Here is a 16,683-nt window from a genome sequence, read left to right as displayed (position 1 = left end):
TTTACGGCTTCATCAAAGACGCTCTTATGTAAAACTGGTGTTTCTGTAAAATAACTTAGAAAGGATTGTAAAGCATTTGGCAGCACAGTTTGGTGCCCCTGCTTTGTCGTGTACCGAGGCTCCAGGTTTCAGCCACCCGAGCTTCTGCATTAGAGCAAATGTCAGCACAGTAAAAAAGGCAAAATAACATCCTTGTATCATTAAGAATATTGTTCTGACCTCTTGGAGCCCCTGAAAGGGTCTTGAGGACCCTCAGGAGTCCACAGTCCACACTTTGAGAATTGTTGTTATGGAGGAATCGAAAGGATGTTCTTGGGATTTCAGGGGAAGCAGCGAAACGGTAGAAAGGCACCCAGAATGGGCGAGAGCACTTGGATGTAGATGTTACCTGTCTCACATATTTCTTCTCCCGTAGTCACGCCTGCACCCCCAGCTGCTTTATCTGGAACCCCGATCCTAGGTGAAGCTCCTGCAGGCCCCACCTTCCAGGTTGGATCCAGCTCCCTGACCCCCACCTGCTGTCTGGGACCTCACTTCTTGGGAACTATGCAAAGGCTTGTTGGGAATTATGAGTTGGCCACAAGTGGTCTGCCGGGCAACATGTCTTGTAGCTGTACCCCAGCCCATCCAAAGGAACCTCGATGCTGATGCTGGACTGAATCCAAGGGGAATCGCCATGCTAGGCTACTATAGACCAGAGGCCCCTCTACAGGGTCGAATTCTACTCTTAGTTCCTGCAGGAATAGACACAGTACAGGCCTAACGCCTGGGCATGCAGAGAAATGCTTCCGGTAAACAGACCTAAGCTCCACCCACTCTCAGAGTGCGCTCAGGAATAACTGAGCTGTTCTGCATGGGTTATTGGTCCTTGGTGATCAGGCTGCCAGATAGCCAGAGGATGCTCTACAGTCAGGAAGAAGAAGGGATCTAAGAAGTTGTACAAACTTGCTGAGTTATAGCTGCCTGTGTGGCCATCTCCATGAATGTCCGTATACTTTACCATTAAAATAAGCTTTATAGCCTCAAACTGTGTTGTCAAGTTTTGGTCAATCACATCGCTGTTCCATACGTCATCCAGATAGTTCTAAAAATCTGTCCTAATTCCTCCTCTCTCCTGGTTGGTCCCCACTGAATCCTCAGGTTGCTGAGGTTGTGATGACTGTTATGATGGCTAGTGTCCCAGGCTGGCCCCTAAAGGCCATCTGATTCATTACAAAGCAGGACCATAGGTCCATATTCATGATACCACAGCATCAAACCACTCCATCTCCCTACTGTTCCTGGGAGAGAGAAGATGTGTTCTGAGTCCTCAGCTGGAGTATCAGGAACACGGGGCTCCTGATCTCTGGGATGGCTGTAGTGTGGGGAGTGGCCATTGGGGTCATCGGTTACCTTCTCCTCAGGTGTCTGCCTCAAAGGCCCCAAGCAGAAGTGCTGGAAGCCCTGGAGGAGAAGAGTGCTTTCGTACTGGCTTAGAAGTCACTCTCTGGGAAGCCTCAATAGCATCCTTTACTTCCCTGCTGATAGCTCTTGTTATCCTGGACTGCAATTGTTTGTTTCATTGTCTTTATTCCCCAGTAAATGCTGAGCTCCATGAAGGCAGAGACTATGTGAATCTCATTCACCATGTATCCCCAGCACAAAGCACAGTGTGTGGTATCTAGTAGGCACACACACAATGTTTGCTGAATGAATGAATGAAGGCCAAGAATACCCCCTCCAAACTCCTGGGTGGCTTCTGGAATCCCCACACCCTTGCTTCTGGAGCTGCCTTTAAAGAGGCTGGCTTTATGGGGTGGCTGGTGGGTGGGTGGTGGGTTCCTTGCAGCTACTCCCAGGTCCCTAAGGGTTTCTGCAGTCTGAAACTCCCACATGAACAGACCACAGATATACTCAAGTAGCTTCAGGGAGGGTCCAAAGTCCAGCACTGTGGTCACAGGAAATTCCCCATAACCTTTATTGCTGAGATTCCAGGAGACGCACAAGGAATTGCATTTGTCAGTTTCTGTACAAAGGTACTAACGTTTTCCCCCTTGCCTTAATTCAGCACTGGATGGCTTAGCAACGAAGATTGATCTCTTTAGAAAGTCTGTGTCCAAGGTCTGAAGATAACAGCACAATGGTGATCTCAGCTGGCTTATCACACAGCCAGGCCAGCTAACAGAAAACAAATCCAAACCTCTCAGGGAGAGACAGCGGAACTGCTGTCTCCAAGCAGGTCAATGGCAGGAACGCGGAACTAATAATCCCACATGCGAAGTGGAATGAAAAAAAGAGACTCTCGGCATGTTGTTAAATTGCACTTCTTAATGGTTTCCTTTCAAAATGTCATAAAATACTACATATTTTTGTTTTTATTGTTTAAAAATTTAACGTGGTAATAGGTACTTATAAAAATTCAAATAATATATAATTATAAAATAAAAATTACTTTTCACACCTTCCCCTATCAATAAGCACCATTCCTAACTCTTCCTTCAAATTGAGTAGTTCAGTGGTTTTCTGAAGACCTCTCCTAGGCTACTCCCCCGGCCCAGTCTCTACGTCCGACTGCTTACGCAGATGTTGAATAGGAGGAAACACGACGACGATCATTTTTTCCTATGGTGACTGTGCATCCTCCCACCTCTAAGTTTGGCCCAAGTAAACAAAGGATTTTGAGCTATAAAAAGTCTGAGTTGGCTTTGTAACGGTGGTGTGAAGTCCTGTTAACAATGTAAGAGCAACATGTTCCCCACACAGTCACCAAACAGAGCTCAAGCAATTCTCCACAAATGAACATCCAACTCAGGGAGGACGGTGATCACTAGCAGAACTCTGACATTTTTAGGACACTTCTTTGATGACAGAACACTCAGAACCCTTCCCCCTTACAACTACTGCCCCCGGACCCCCACCTTGGAGGTTGCACCATTGTGAGCTGAAAACCACTGATGATACAGGGTTTTTAGCATAATTCTCTGGGTCCAAGTTGGTATTGCTCACTCTAATCTACTAAGGACAACCTTGCACGTCCTTACAATGCCAAAGTATGAAGACAGTTACCAGAGCCAGAGACGTCAACTTGGCTCAGAAAGAAGCTGCCTTATCTCTTTGCATAGGCGCCCAATGGAGTTAAAATATGGGTAAGGTAAGGCCAGTACCTTGTTTCTCAGGGCTGGGTCCGCCCCTGCTTCCAGGAGCAGCCTGACTGTTTTAATATTTCCACTGAGCACTGCCGCATGGAGCGCCGATGTTCCATTCTAAGAGAAAATGACAGCATACGTCAGGCGCGAGCTCACAGCCATCAGCTCTCAGCTTGGCCTTCATCGTGAATGAGGCTGAGTGATGTGACTGTAATGCTGGAGCCTTACTCCTCCTGATATTCCCTTTTCAAAGCCACGTCAGCATCTACACAGCATCCTCAGGTACTCAGGAGACGGTCTGTATAAATAGTACCAACATTGTTTGGCAAGTGATACAAGGCATCCAGCCCAGGGTGCACATGACTTGGTGATCACTTGCTCACTCAGTGTTATAGACATTAGAACTTGCTGCAGAAGAAACAAGGCTGGGTGAAGTTTTTTTTTTCTTCAAGGACAACAATTACAGTCTTTGTGCTTTTGGCAAGCCACATGCAGCAAGGTTGGAGGAATGCCTGGCTATCCAACGGGCCAACTTGCCAGCCCTGCTACACACACTGTGCTCACTCAGGCAGGCAGGGAGTGACTGTGGAGTTACAGGGCGTAAGAGGGAAAGTGTGGGGGGGGACCCCTGAGCCGTGAGCCGGAGCACTTCTGAGCCCAAAGGGCCTAGGGCATAGGGTTCCAACATTTTACGAAATATACTGCAAATATTTACTGAAATAAGGAAGCAGGTGTGTGCAGCATGTAGCTGGATTCTGGGAGGGGAGAAGAAGAGAATATGTCGAAAGTAATATAAGAATGAGGGGCAGTCATATGACAGTCCCATGACATCTGTTCCAGCAGGTACATGTCTGTGAAGAGTGCCTAAATGCAAGCTTATTTTCAAATTAACTACTTATAATAAACATTTACTTAAAAAACACTTTCTTATTTTGTAAAAGAGTAAAATATCATACCTAGAGAAAAATTCCAGCAAAGCAGCATTTTCCCATGTTTGTTTTTATAACGTAGATGGCAATTCACATTTCACTTACCTAAATCCTAACCAACCTATTAACTTCCCCTATTTACAACATGGTTAAAAATCGAAAACCAAACCAAAAAAGAGCTGTTTGAAATGAGACTAGATATTGGAAAGTCCACTTCTGAAGGTCATTTCTTTTATTCATTGAAAGTTCACTTTCATAGCCTATTTATTCTTACTTTACAATTTTTTGTTTCCTGAGGAAGATGTGCCCTGAGCTAACATTTGTGCCAGTCTTCCTCTATTTTGTACATGGTTTGCTGCCACAGCATGGCTGCCAACAAATGGTATAGGTCTGTGCCCAGGAACTGAACCCAGGCTGCCCAAGCAGAGCGTGCGGAACTTAACCACTAGGCCACAGGGCTGGTCCCACAAATGGTTTTAACAAGTGCAGCTTTCTGGTCCCCAAGCTCATGGGAGATTAGAAGCAGCTCACTGGACAGGGCAGAGGGGCCAGTACACTGATAACAGCAGCTCTGTACCAGCTGACGGCAAGAATGGAGGCTAAAAATATAAAGATCAGATACAAAGCATCTAAAAGCCTCTGGGGTCATTCAAGGACAACTAGACTTTATACACATCAATAAACCCTGAGGGCACATCCCAAAAAGTGCTGAGCCCCTGTTCCAAGTTTAGAACAGGTTTGGTGTCCTCTGTTTAAGAAAACAGGAGGGGCCGGCCCCGTGGCCGAGTGGTTAAGTTTGTGCGCTCCACTTTGGCGGCCCAGGGTTTCGCTGGTTCGGATCCTGGGTGAGGACATGGCATCGCTCATCAGGCCATGCTGAGGTGGCGTCCCACATGCTACAACTAGAAGGAGCTGCAACTAGAATATACAGCTGTGTACTGGGGGGCTTTGGATAGAAGAAGAAGAAGAAAAAAGGAAGACTGGCAACAGATGTTGGCGCAGGTACCAATCTTTAAAAAAAAAAGGAAGAAAACAGGAGTGTGCAGCAGGGGTCAGCAAACTACAGCCTGTGGGCCAATCTAACCTGTCGCCTGTTTTTCTATATCCTGGCAAGCCAAGATTTAAAGAAATTAAAAGAAGGAAAATATTTTGCGACATGAAAATATGAAATTCCAGAAATACAATATTCATAAACAAAGTTTGATTGGAATGCAGCCACACTTTTTTGTACTGCTTTGAATTTCCTGTGGCTGCTTTCTCACCATGACAGCAGAGCTGAGCATTTGCTACAGAGATTGCATGGCCCACAAAGCCTAAAATATTTACTACCTGGCTCTCTATTGAAAAAGATTGCCAGTCCCTGTTATATATTCTAGTTTAGAAATATTTTAATCAAAAATGATTAAAACTTAAAAAAAGAGTTTTGGGGCTCTGTTTCTGGAGGCCCCAGCTCTCCAGGATGGCACATTCTCTGAGGTGTCCAGATGTTTGAGGCCTGTTTTATTTCACCTACGGTAACAATGTGGTCTTTGGCTCAGATAATGAACAGAAGGAACTCATCACATGTCCCTCATGCTTTGTAGGACACAAACAACGTGTTTCATGATTTGTGGAGGATTTCACAAATCCTCCAACAATATATCAATATGGCTGACTTTCTGATTTATCGATTTCATGACTACTGTCTAATTTTCTTTTCTGGGAAACTAGGTACTGACAGACTGTTTCACTCTGTTTTGTTCCCCCTTCTCATTTCTACCAGTGCCCGTGGATCTCTAACATCAAGAAGTGGTACATATGTTCTTTTAAGAATACAACCAACCCAGGTAAATTATACCCAGATTCTACCACAGTTCCCAAGTACGCACGTGTCATTTACTAAATTCTCTCATTTACAGATTGGAAAAATTTCTCCTTAGGTCTTACCTTCAAAATACCAAGGGTGGGTGAGAATTTCAGCAATTCCTTTATAACGTCATTATACCCTTTGTTGGCTGCTTTCAGTAACGCTGTTGTGCCATCCTTCACAGAGAGAGGAAAAGACAAGTTGATATTAACAGATGTGTGTGTCGGCTAAGAACTAAATGCTGGCCAAGAACTGGGAATATGTTTGTCAGAAATACGCAAAACATATAAATTAAAGCACAGACCTGCAATGTCTTTTAACCTAGAAGCATTTTAGAGCATATTAAGCAATTAATTCTGAAAGAAAGAACAGCAGACAAAATATGCAACATTCTATTATCTCAGAACCCTAACATTCAGGAATTCATATTCCTCCAGTCCTGCAGAACACCAGGTCAGGGACAAGGGGAATTTCAAGAACATATTTTTAGGACATAGATGGACCAAAGAGGCATTCTCTGAAGTTCACGACTTAGAAATTAACTGTTGAATTGTTTTTAATAATTTAAATTATTGTTGAGCCATATTTACTGTTTTAAAATTTTAAACGTGCTTTTCTTTTAGCCTTCTCTTGGATACACCTTGCTCTAGTCTGCCCCAGGGATGTATGTCCCTGTGGTTGTGGTGGGGGCGAGGGTAGGAAGAGGATGGATTGAAACCTGTTAAAAAGGAATGCAAAGCCAAGCTCAAAAATTAATATTCAGATTCTGTCATCATTTTTTGGCCTGAGAAGAGATTTTCCAAATTCCTTTTTCAACATATAAATGGCCGTATTTGGAGGATTTGGCTCACAGAGTTCTCCTGTAGTGAAGGTAGTAAAGGAAATACCCCAGCCTGCTCTAAAGGTTTAGCTGGACTCAGGAAGAAAGAAGATGAGAATAGAGGATTTTTCTTTTCTGCCATCAGAGATTGTGGGAAGAAGAAAGAGAGTGGGAGAGAGGCCAGTGAAGTGAAGTGGCCAGGGACGTGACTTCTGATTTCCCCTTTCTGCCCTCAGACTTGGAGAGGGAAGGTGGGTCACACAAGCAGGAGTAATACTAACGCAAAGAGGCCAGGCACTGTAAAACAAACAAACAAACAAGAGCGAATAGCATAGTGCAGTCAGGCAGCAGGGTCTCCCCAGGCTACCCTTAGTTCCCATGGGTCAAAGGGCCTGCTGTGGACGCACCGAGGAGAGTGAGGCAACACCAGCAGAGGCTAAGTGGAGGCCCGGGGGGACGTGGTGCAGGGGTCTGCAGCTCCGGTACCCGCGTGCCAGATGCACTGCGGCCCAGAAGCCAGAAGGAGGCGCAGTGCCAGGAAGACCCGCCGCCGCTAGGGACACACCCTCACCGTCAGCCTGAGGCCGGGTCTCCTGCCTCTCGCATCCTCCCGGGTTCGTCTAGAAGTCAGCTCAGGGGGAAGAAGATCCCCGAGGAATTAAACATTTTTTCCTTAGAGAGACTAAGCAGTACTTGCTAGGCTTCAACTGATTCAGACACTTTGTTTTCCTGCCAAAGAGCAGGTGGAGAAAACCCAGGTGAGTTACAGACAAAAGAGAGTCGTGTTTTCTTTGCACATCTAAGCTGGGCTAAATTTTGGAGCTTCCGTGCATGCATTTTCCACCCGAGCCCCTGCATCGTGCAGCTTTCGCTCAGACTCACGTTCCGGGCGGCGTCGCGGTCGGCTCCGCGCAGCAGCATCACCCTCACCACCTCGCTGTGGCCCATCTGAGAGGCGATCCACAGTGGCGCCGTGCCATCCTGCGGGAGAGACACGCGTGGACCCCGCTGTTAGGGATGGTCAGACATCCACTAGCAGCAAGTTCATGCCAGGAGAGAACTCCCCGACGGCAGATGAGGAGGCTGACTTTGACCTGTTTACATAGACCGGCATTTGACAATTTGCTCGGACTACGTGGGTAATTGCCAATATTCAATTTTTTTTGGCTTATAAAACAGCCATTTTATGGCACAGTCTTTTACCGGAGTGTGGTGCAGGACTTCATGCAGCACGGGTGGGAAGCACTTGAGTTGCACCCCAGGGCAGAACCTGTCTTTATTTCCCCCTCGACTCTGGCAGTCTGCTTTACTGGTGGGTTCATACCACACACCCTGCTTGGTGGGGGCCCTCATTCCCACAGAAGCCTGGGCAGTGCCCTTGAGGTGGGGTCTGAGAACTAACTACATTTCTCCTATTCTCCTACTCTGGTGTTCAGAATTTACCATAGACACGTCACTTTTAGGGACTTTAATTTTATGCCAAATATGATACTGTGTCTTCTGAGCAGAGCTGCACACTAGCTGGTTATGGCAGGATGACATTTTTGGTAATATTTCTGGTGTATGATTCGTCTAACGACCCTTTTTCCCTGAACACTGGCCATGAAGCTGAGGTGTGTTGCTGCAGAGAAGAAAAGGTGAAACATCTGAGGGACAGAGAAGGACTTGACAGTAGGGTGGTTCCAGGCAAAAGGGGAAATAGAAAACCCTTCCAGTGCTGGAAGGAAGTGCTGGAGAGGGAGGGGGCCAGTAAGTGTCCATGTATTCCTCCCACTCTGGGTTGAATCTGGGTCAGGTAAGCCAGGGGTGGTAGAAACACCCAGGTAAATGATGGTGAATTTCAGATGGGGAAGGACTTTCTCCTGTTCTTGGAATGGAACCTAGGAAAACTGCAAGCCCCTTAGAGCAGCTCTGCTCCTGGCTGGTGCCTGAGAGAAAAGAAACGCCTGTGGGAGGTGGCTGGGCCAGTGGACCTGAGACATGCCCCTAGTACTCCTAGTCCACATCCACTAGCCATCTGAGCACCCAGGAGTCCCTGCCTGCTTGTGGGAGATGGGAAATGCTGGGTAAACAGTGGCCTGGAGTAAGGCTGAGGTTGGGAAGATAAGGCCACAGAACGTCACGAACATAGATGATGGCAGGGCCAGCATATGGTGGGACCAGCTGCATCTTCATGGTACCAGTGTATGATGCTCAGGGACCAGAGAGGCTGGACAAGCCAGCACAAGGAGCAGATCTGAGCATCCCCACCCCCACCCAAATGCCAGGGTGAAAGTCTGACCTCTGAGAATTTAGGTCGCTCTGGAGAGAAGGGCAAGAGGAAGGAGGAGGATTCAGAACTGACTGAATTTAACCTCTGAGGTAATTAAGGCAATATGGCCCAAAGAGACTGTTTGATAAGACTGAATGACTCATCAGTGGGAATGAGGACTGAAGGGCAAGCTGATTCAGCTACAGAATATTAAGTTTCATTTTCTAGTGTATGTAATTTCAACTCCTGTCTACTAGCCACTGCAGGCACAGGATTATTGCCTATCACTGTCCTGGCAAAGGGACACAGGACAAAGGCATTTGAGTGGGATAGATGGTGGCAATTCGGGAGCCTAGGTGGTAGGAGGATGTTGGCACCTCTGTGTGTTGGGAGAGATATGGAGAAGAGGAGCTGAAACAAAGGATGGAAGAAGGCTGAAGACACCTTGAACTCCTTCATACTTTCACAAGGGCCTCTCAGAAATATTCTTGAATCTGAATGTTATCTATCATTAGTAATACAAATAATACCTTAATTTGTACTTTTAGTTTACAAAGCACTTCTACATTCATTATTGAATTTGATTCTCCCAGTTCAGCATTTAACCAATCATTCATTCATTCAATCACCCAACAACTACTAAGCATCTTCTAAGTCTCAAGCAGGGTACTAAAAATAAGACATGGTCTCTGTTCTCAAAGAAACTCAGTCTAGTGGAGAGGAGACGTGGAAACTTCAGTATGATTGCAGTGCTACGGTAAAGTAAGGACAAAAATGCCCAAGATGAACCAGGAGAGGGGCCCTCTTACAGCGTGGGGGTTACGAGGTCAGCTTCACAGATGGCGTGGTATCTGAGCTGAGTCTTGAAGGACTAGGATTTTGCCAGGTGAGGTGGGGGAGGGAGGGGCATTCCACACAGAAGGAAGAATATTTACAGTCACAGTGGCTTGACCAGCCGTGGCTGGTTCAGGTAGGGTGGGAAATCCAGCTTGCAGCAGGGTGTGGGTGGACCCAGGGAGGCAGGAGAGAGAGTCTGGGCCCCAAAAAGGGTTTTTGGGGGCTCCCGTGTGATGCACTTCCTCCTTGCCCACTCTGGGTTCATTTGTTCTTTGTCGATATCGCCACCAGAGGGCAGGCAAGGAAAGGCAGCCAGCAGCCTATTCGATGTGCTTTCCAAGGGCTTGGTTGTTTTAGTGAAATTCTATTAATTGACACTAATCTGTGGAAAAGTGCTGAGAGGTGTTATATTGGGAATGACTGTTAATATCATAACAGTAATGCTAACATTTAAATTTTATCACATTAATTACAATAGTCAAGGTAGGTGGAAAAAGAAGTCACCACTTCCTGGCTGTAGACCTAATGCAAATCACTCTGAGCCTCGGTGCCCCCTGCTGCAAAAGCAGTAGCCTCACAGAGATGTTCATGAACCAGAAATCATATAGAAAGGTGCTGCTGTACACCTGAAACTTGTATAATGTTATAAACCAATGTTACCTCAATAAAAAAACCACCAAAAGAAGGGTGCTGAGCACAAGGACTGGCTAACAGATGCTTAAAAAATGGTAATTGAATCCAAATATTATTTTTCATGAAACACAGTAAGTACCTTAATTTATATTTTTGTTTACAAAGCACTTCCATACACTCTATTTAATTTGATTCTCCCCGTGATGCTGTGAGACAGCTGACTGAGCAGGCAGGAACAATTGGTAAAATGAGATTTGCAGGACACCTGCATATTTCATTACTGGTGATTACTTCTCCAAACCTGATTTTTGAAACCAGGGAGTTCAGCTCAACAACAAAAAAACCAACAATCCAATTAGAAAATGGGCAAAAGATCTGAACAGAGACTTCTCCAAAGAAGATATATAGATGGCCAACAGGCATATGAAAAGACGTTCAACATCATTAGCTATCGGGGAAATGCAAATCAAAACTACAATGAGGTATCACCTCCCTCCAGTGAGAATGGCTATAATTAACAAGACAGGAAACAACAAATGTTAGAGAGGATGTGGAGAGAAGGGAACCCTTGTTCACTGCTGGTGGGAGTGCAAACTGGTGCAGTCACTATCGAAAGCAGTATGGAGTATCCTCAGAAATTTAAGAATAGGTCTCTCATATGATCCAGCTATTCCACTGCTGGGTATTTATCCAAAGAACTTGAAAACACAAAGGCATAAAGATACATGCACCCCTATGTTCACTGTAGCATTATTTACAATAACCAAGACCTGGAAGCAGCCTAGGCACCCATCAAGGGATGAATGGATAAAGAAGATGTGGTGTATATATATATATATATATATATATATATATATATATATATATATATATATATACAATGGAGTACTATTCAGCCATAAGAAAGGATGAAATCCAGCCATTTGTGACAACACGGATGGACCTTGAGGGTATTATGCTAAGTGAAATAAGTTAGAGGGAGAAAGTCAAATACCATATGATCTCACTCATAAGTAGAAGATAAAAGCAACAACAAACAAACACATAGCATTGGAGATTGGATTGGTGGTTACCACAGGGGAAGAGGGGTGGGGGGGAGGGCAAAAGGGGTGATTAGGGTCACATGTGAGGGGATGCACTATAATCAGTTTTCAGGTGGTAAACATGATGTAATCTACAGAGAATTTGAAATATATTATGATGTATATCTGAAAATAAATGAATAAATAAATACATAAAGTAATAAATAAAAAGAAACCAGGGAGTTGAATGTGAATTAGAGTATTATTGTCAAATCAAATTATTTATCAGTTGACTCTCTGGTTTGTGAATAGGAGAGGTTTTCCTCTCCTCCTGTACATCTCAATTTCTGTTTTCTCTTACTTTTTCCTTCTGTTACAATGGTCAGAATCATCATTGTGAAGATGACTTCACAATAAAAATGATGAAAATTAAGTCAATTCAGCTCCTTTTTGTAAAGTTCTGGAGAGAAGTGGAGTAGGAAAAACATTTTAAAATATTTATATGTTTTTGAATACGTCTTGGCAAAAATATATAGTTTTAAAGTATATTAAATGGAACAGATCACCATGAAGTGGGAGTTACACCTCTACAGCACTTTTTTTTTTTTCAAAGACTGGCCCTGCCCTAACATCTGTTGCCAATCTTTCTTTCTTTCTTTCTTCTTTTTCTTCTTCTTCTCCCCAAAGCCCCCAGTACATAGTTGTATATTCTAGTTGCGGGTCCTTCTGGCTCTGCTATGTGGGATGCCGCCTCAGCATGGCCTGATGAGTGGTGCTAGGTCCGCACCCAGGATCTGAACCAGCAAAACCCTGGGCGGCTGAAGTGAAGTGTGCAAACTTAACCACTCAGCCACGGAGCCAGCCCTACAGCACTTTTTTTAAAAAAAGGAAATAGAACATTTTAGGTGAAGAAGGTAAGATTCACAGGGTTATGAGAGCTGTGATTTACTATTTGTGGGCATACCAAGCAGAAAAGGATTTGGAGTCACTTTGCATACCAAGTGATGAAAAGAACACTGATAGGTGAAAGCTACACAGAGACTTTGGCTCAGTGTAAGAAAGAAATGATAATGAGGGCTGGTTAAACAACAAATAAGCTGATGAGGTGGTAATGAGTTCCCCATGCCGGGAGGGGTTCAACTGTGGCTGATCACCACTCAGCAGGATTGTTAGAGAAAAGATTCAAGTACCTGATGGATGGTTAAATAGGTGACTTCTTCAGTTCCTTCCAACTCTGTTATTCTCTCATTCCATTTGAGATAATATTTTCAAGTATCTAATACAGTTTTATAAACAGGTCACAGCATGGGATGGAGCATACGACATGACTTGTATTAGAGACTAAATCTTATTTGATCTTATTTAGACTCCTAACGATTATTTAGAAAAAAGAATTAGAACCATTCTCTTCGTGGGAATGGGGATATTAAGTGGCACTGGCTCTGCTTCTCCTGCCTTCAAGTCCCTACACTTAGGCCACTTCACCTGCAGGCTCAAGCCAGACAGAAGTTCTTGGGGACCAACCCTAGTCTAAATCGGGGGCCCAAGAGATATAAGGAACCTCAGCAGTAGCAAAGGGGGGTCCATATGGACACAACACTGCTACCAGCCCTTCCCTGCCCGGGAGCCATTCCTCATCACTGTGTCCCTGCTTGATGTCCCCATCCAGCAAATGGGTCTGTAAAAGATGTTACCAGATGTCAGCATTGCCCACAGCCTGACCCCATTGTCTCCAGCCACAGGTGATCAGATGAGGGACGGGAAGACCAGCCAGTCCACTGGGGCCCGGTGTGCACAGGTGAGCTGCAACAATGACGTGGCTACAAGAGTCTGACCTGTGACAAATAAAAATGGCAAGTAATAGGATATATTGGAATATATGAGGAGGCCATTTGGTGTAAATCTAATTCGGCCTGACCTTGTCTTTCCAAAAGGGCCTGACCGAGGCCGTTGAGCATGCATTGTATATGTGCTTTAGAGAGTCCCTATGGCAAGAGCAAAAGGCCCTTGAGATACAGGTGCAACTTCTCTCCCCCTCCCAACGTTGGCATCTCCTTAAAGATTAAGCATCTTTCTTTAGGCTGGGAACCGATTGCAGCGCTCATCTGTGACCCCCCCAGCCCGAGGCAACACACCTGCCACCCTGCGGTGTTCACTGAGACAGCAGACCTATCTGCCATTTCCACCAATCGCTGTGCTGACAGAGCAGCCTCGTGACTATTGTAAAAGGGATATTTCAATCATATGTGAAACACCCTCTTTGAGGGTATATAACCACCCTGTGTACCCCCACTTCTTTGGAGTGCTCTGTTGCTTTGTGGAAAGACTCTCCTGGGTTATAATCCTAAGATTTAAGCTCAGAATAAACTCACCCAAATTTTCATTTATAGATTGGTTATGGATTATTTTCGTTGACACCTGTACACTTGGGGACCACATACAACATAAGAAAGCAGAGTAAGCTGGCCAAAAAAAGGAGTGGAGGGAGAGGAAGAGTACAAGCTTGATTTCTGATGGGTTTTCTGTTCCAGTGAGGCCTGGACCGTATGGAAATGATAAGGCAAAACCGAACATTTACGAAGCACCTGGGCATATCAGCCACTGCATCAAGAGTGCTGCAGGGATCGTTTTATTTCATTCTCACAACACGCCTACAGCAAAGATATTACTACCCTCATTTTACAGATGAAAAAAATGAGATAGGGGAGAGTAAGCAACTTGCTCAAGTTAATAAGCAAAACTGGGACTGTGTTTCCCGTCCTTCAGATTTCCAGATCCCTGTACCTATAAGCTGCACCCCTGACTCCCACCCCAAGAAACCTGGCTTTGGCTCTCTAGCTGGCTCGCACAGTCTTCCTGGGTCTGGTGTCCCGCCCGTGAGCCTGGGCCTACATCTGAGCCTGTTTTCGTTCCCAGTCATTGATCCCTGGGTACTGAAGCCTTCCAGACCTCACTGGCATCTGCCCAAGCCACAGGGTGTCCTCTGGTAGTCAACACACCCTTTCTGAGTGCCTACCATGTGCAGAGGGAACGCAAGCAGCAGGGCCTCCCCATTGCTGCCTGCTCGCATCTCCAAGCCCTCAGGATACCTTACCAATCTGTTGGCTCCACTTTCTCCCATTGCCCACCACTGGGTTTGCCCCTCCAGGCCTGCAACCCGAGAGCACTGTTACTCTCTGGGTCCCAGCATCTCTGCAAACAAGTCCAAACCAGGGTTTCTGTTAGAGAAGGCACTTTATGAGATAGCCTTTCTGTCAGGCTTCAAAGAAATGTTGATTAGCACATTCAGAGGACTAGACAGAGATGAGCGATGACACGCCACCTCAGCTCTGGGTGAGCGGAGTTGGACCGTATCACTCTATAAAAGCATCGTGTGAATAAGGTAGGTGAGCTGAGTTGGGAAAAGTATACGTCAAAGCATTTTGATAGAAAAACAGACTAAATAGCCATCTCAGCTAGTGATTAAAAAGGTTTGACTCATATCAACTCTACTTTGTGAGGACACATAGAAAGAACTGAAAATGAGTTTTAAAACTAACTATGAATTACACTTGTCTCTGTGACTCCTGACCTCTTCATCTAGGACAACTTAGAAGGGAAATATCTTCAAGTTTCAAATCAAGAACTTAGTCTTTCCAAAGTCTGCCCACGGCTTGCTGTGTGACTATGCTTCCTTTTCGCAAAAGTACTAAAAAAGGTTTTCGATTAGTTCCTCAGTGACAGAGTCACAAGGAAAAGTCACTCCCACGACCCCCTTCCAGATTACCTGTAGCTCAGGCCAAATGTCAACTGAATAATTTCAACATAACTTCATTCACATCCTGTCACAGTGTGTCACAGTCAGGACTCCACAGAATGGCAATGCAAAAATTATAAATCAGATTTATCTTAAAAAGTTAAGAAATTAAGGCAGGGAAATATCCTTGTCGTTATTTTGTAAATTCAAGAATTTTCTGACAACGACAATAAGATTTCAGAATACAACATTGGTTTCCAAGTGCCCCACCTATATAATATTCTACCATGTGCAGGCCATTTTAACAGGAACTTTTAAATAGACTTTTCTTTTAACCTCCTCATAAACTGTGACAAAGTCAGCCAGGACTGATGTCATTTTTGTCCTGTTTAAGACAATACTTGTTTTCTTGGAATGGAATTACATATGCAGAGTTTACCTTTGAGAGAAGGCAGAGCTTGGACAAGTCTGCCCTGGCTACATAACCTTTTATTTATAAGCTCACAGCAGGTAGTAAAAACATTATGGGTAGAGGATACATTGAGGTTAGTGTGCTCTATAAAAAGAGCTTTTTTTCCCCCAAAGCCAATTCTTCCCTAAAACACCTGTTCCTGAATAACAATCTTTTCAGAGCTGGACTCTCACAATTCCAAACAATCGCGTTAGACACAGTTTTTGGAAGGGCACGTCACCCGCTCCTTGACCCCGGGCGGGGTCCTCCCTCTCCCAGACGAGGCCATCCACTTGGCCCAGGTTGTCCTCACTCCTGTGTGTGTCATGGCTACCACGGCACTGTTGTTCACTCCTTGACTTCTTGGCTTCCACGTCATCACATGACTCAATTTAGGTTTAAACAGATACAATCCCTGCAACATTTCAAATAAAATCTCTTATATCAACTTGGTTCTTTACAAACAGCACCTTAGGCATATGAATAATACAATTTATTTTACAAACAGATTTGTCAAAGTGCCAGAAATTATTTCAGAAAGACTTGACAATCTTGATAACCTCTAATTTCTAAATTCACGGTGATACCCTCAATAATGGCCTCCAAATCAAACTTATGCAATTTAAAATTACCAATTCTTTTATTAATTTTGGTAAAATGACGGCTCTATTCAGAATCAATCAACAATTTCAAAATAAGAAGGACCAACAAGAAAATATTAAACTCCAATCCCTAAACGTCAACTCTGGCAGGTATGGAAGTGCAACTTTTTCTGAAAGCTTCCTCTCCCAAGAGTATTCCTGGGGCCATCTAAACCTAAAGATAGCTTTAAAATCCTAAAAATATAATCTCACCTTCATAGCAGTGTTTGACACATGCTAAGTGCTCAAGAGATACTGTTTCAAAAATAAATGTTGAATAAAACAATTATCAAAAATTTGGGAGCTTGAAGAGATCGTCAATGTCATCCTGCCCAGCCTCCCAATTTTTAGATGAAGGAAGAGAGGTCCAGAGAGGCTGATTCACTTGTTCA

General features: G+C 44.6%; 1 protein-coding gene across 9 annotated transcripts in view; it reads right to left on the bottom strand.

Annotated features, from left to right (window-relative positions):
• ANKRD29 (ankyrin repeat domain 29) overlaps positions 1-16,683 on the bottom strand; it is a 62,082-nt gene that overhangs the window by 8,451 nt on the left and 36,948 nt on the right. For 5 of the 9 annotated variants that reach the window (XR_011420939.1, XM_070220720.1, XM_023647491.2 and 2 more), the window contains 3 exons: positions 7,603-7,701; positions 5,981-6,076; positions 3,144-3,242 (listed from right to left, as the gene is read on the bottom strand). Coding sequence is in view for 8 of the 9 variants with exons in the window: in XM_070220720.1 (XP_070076821.1) it covers positions 3,144-3,242; positions 5,981-6,076; positions 7,603-7,701 (294 nt within the window). In the remaining variant the exon portion in view is untranslated. Of the gene's footprint in view, positions 1-3,143; positions 3,243-5,980; positions 6,077-7,602; positions 7,702-15,891; positions 16,066-16,683 lie in introns of all 9 variants that reach the window. The other 4 variants (XM_070220719.1, XM_023647490.2, XM_023647489.2 and 1 more) reach the window with 2 other exon arrangements.

This window comes from Equus caballus, chromosome 8, assembly GCF_041296265.1.
Source record: "Equus caballus isolate H_3958 breed thoroughbred chromosome 8, TB-T2T, whole genome shotgun sequence".
Lineage (NCBI taxonomy): Eukaryota > Metazoa > Chordata > Mammalia > Perissodactyla > Equidae > Equus > Equus caballus.
This window is presented reverse-complemented; position numbering and strand designations above follow the sequence as displayed.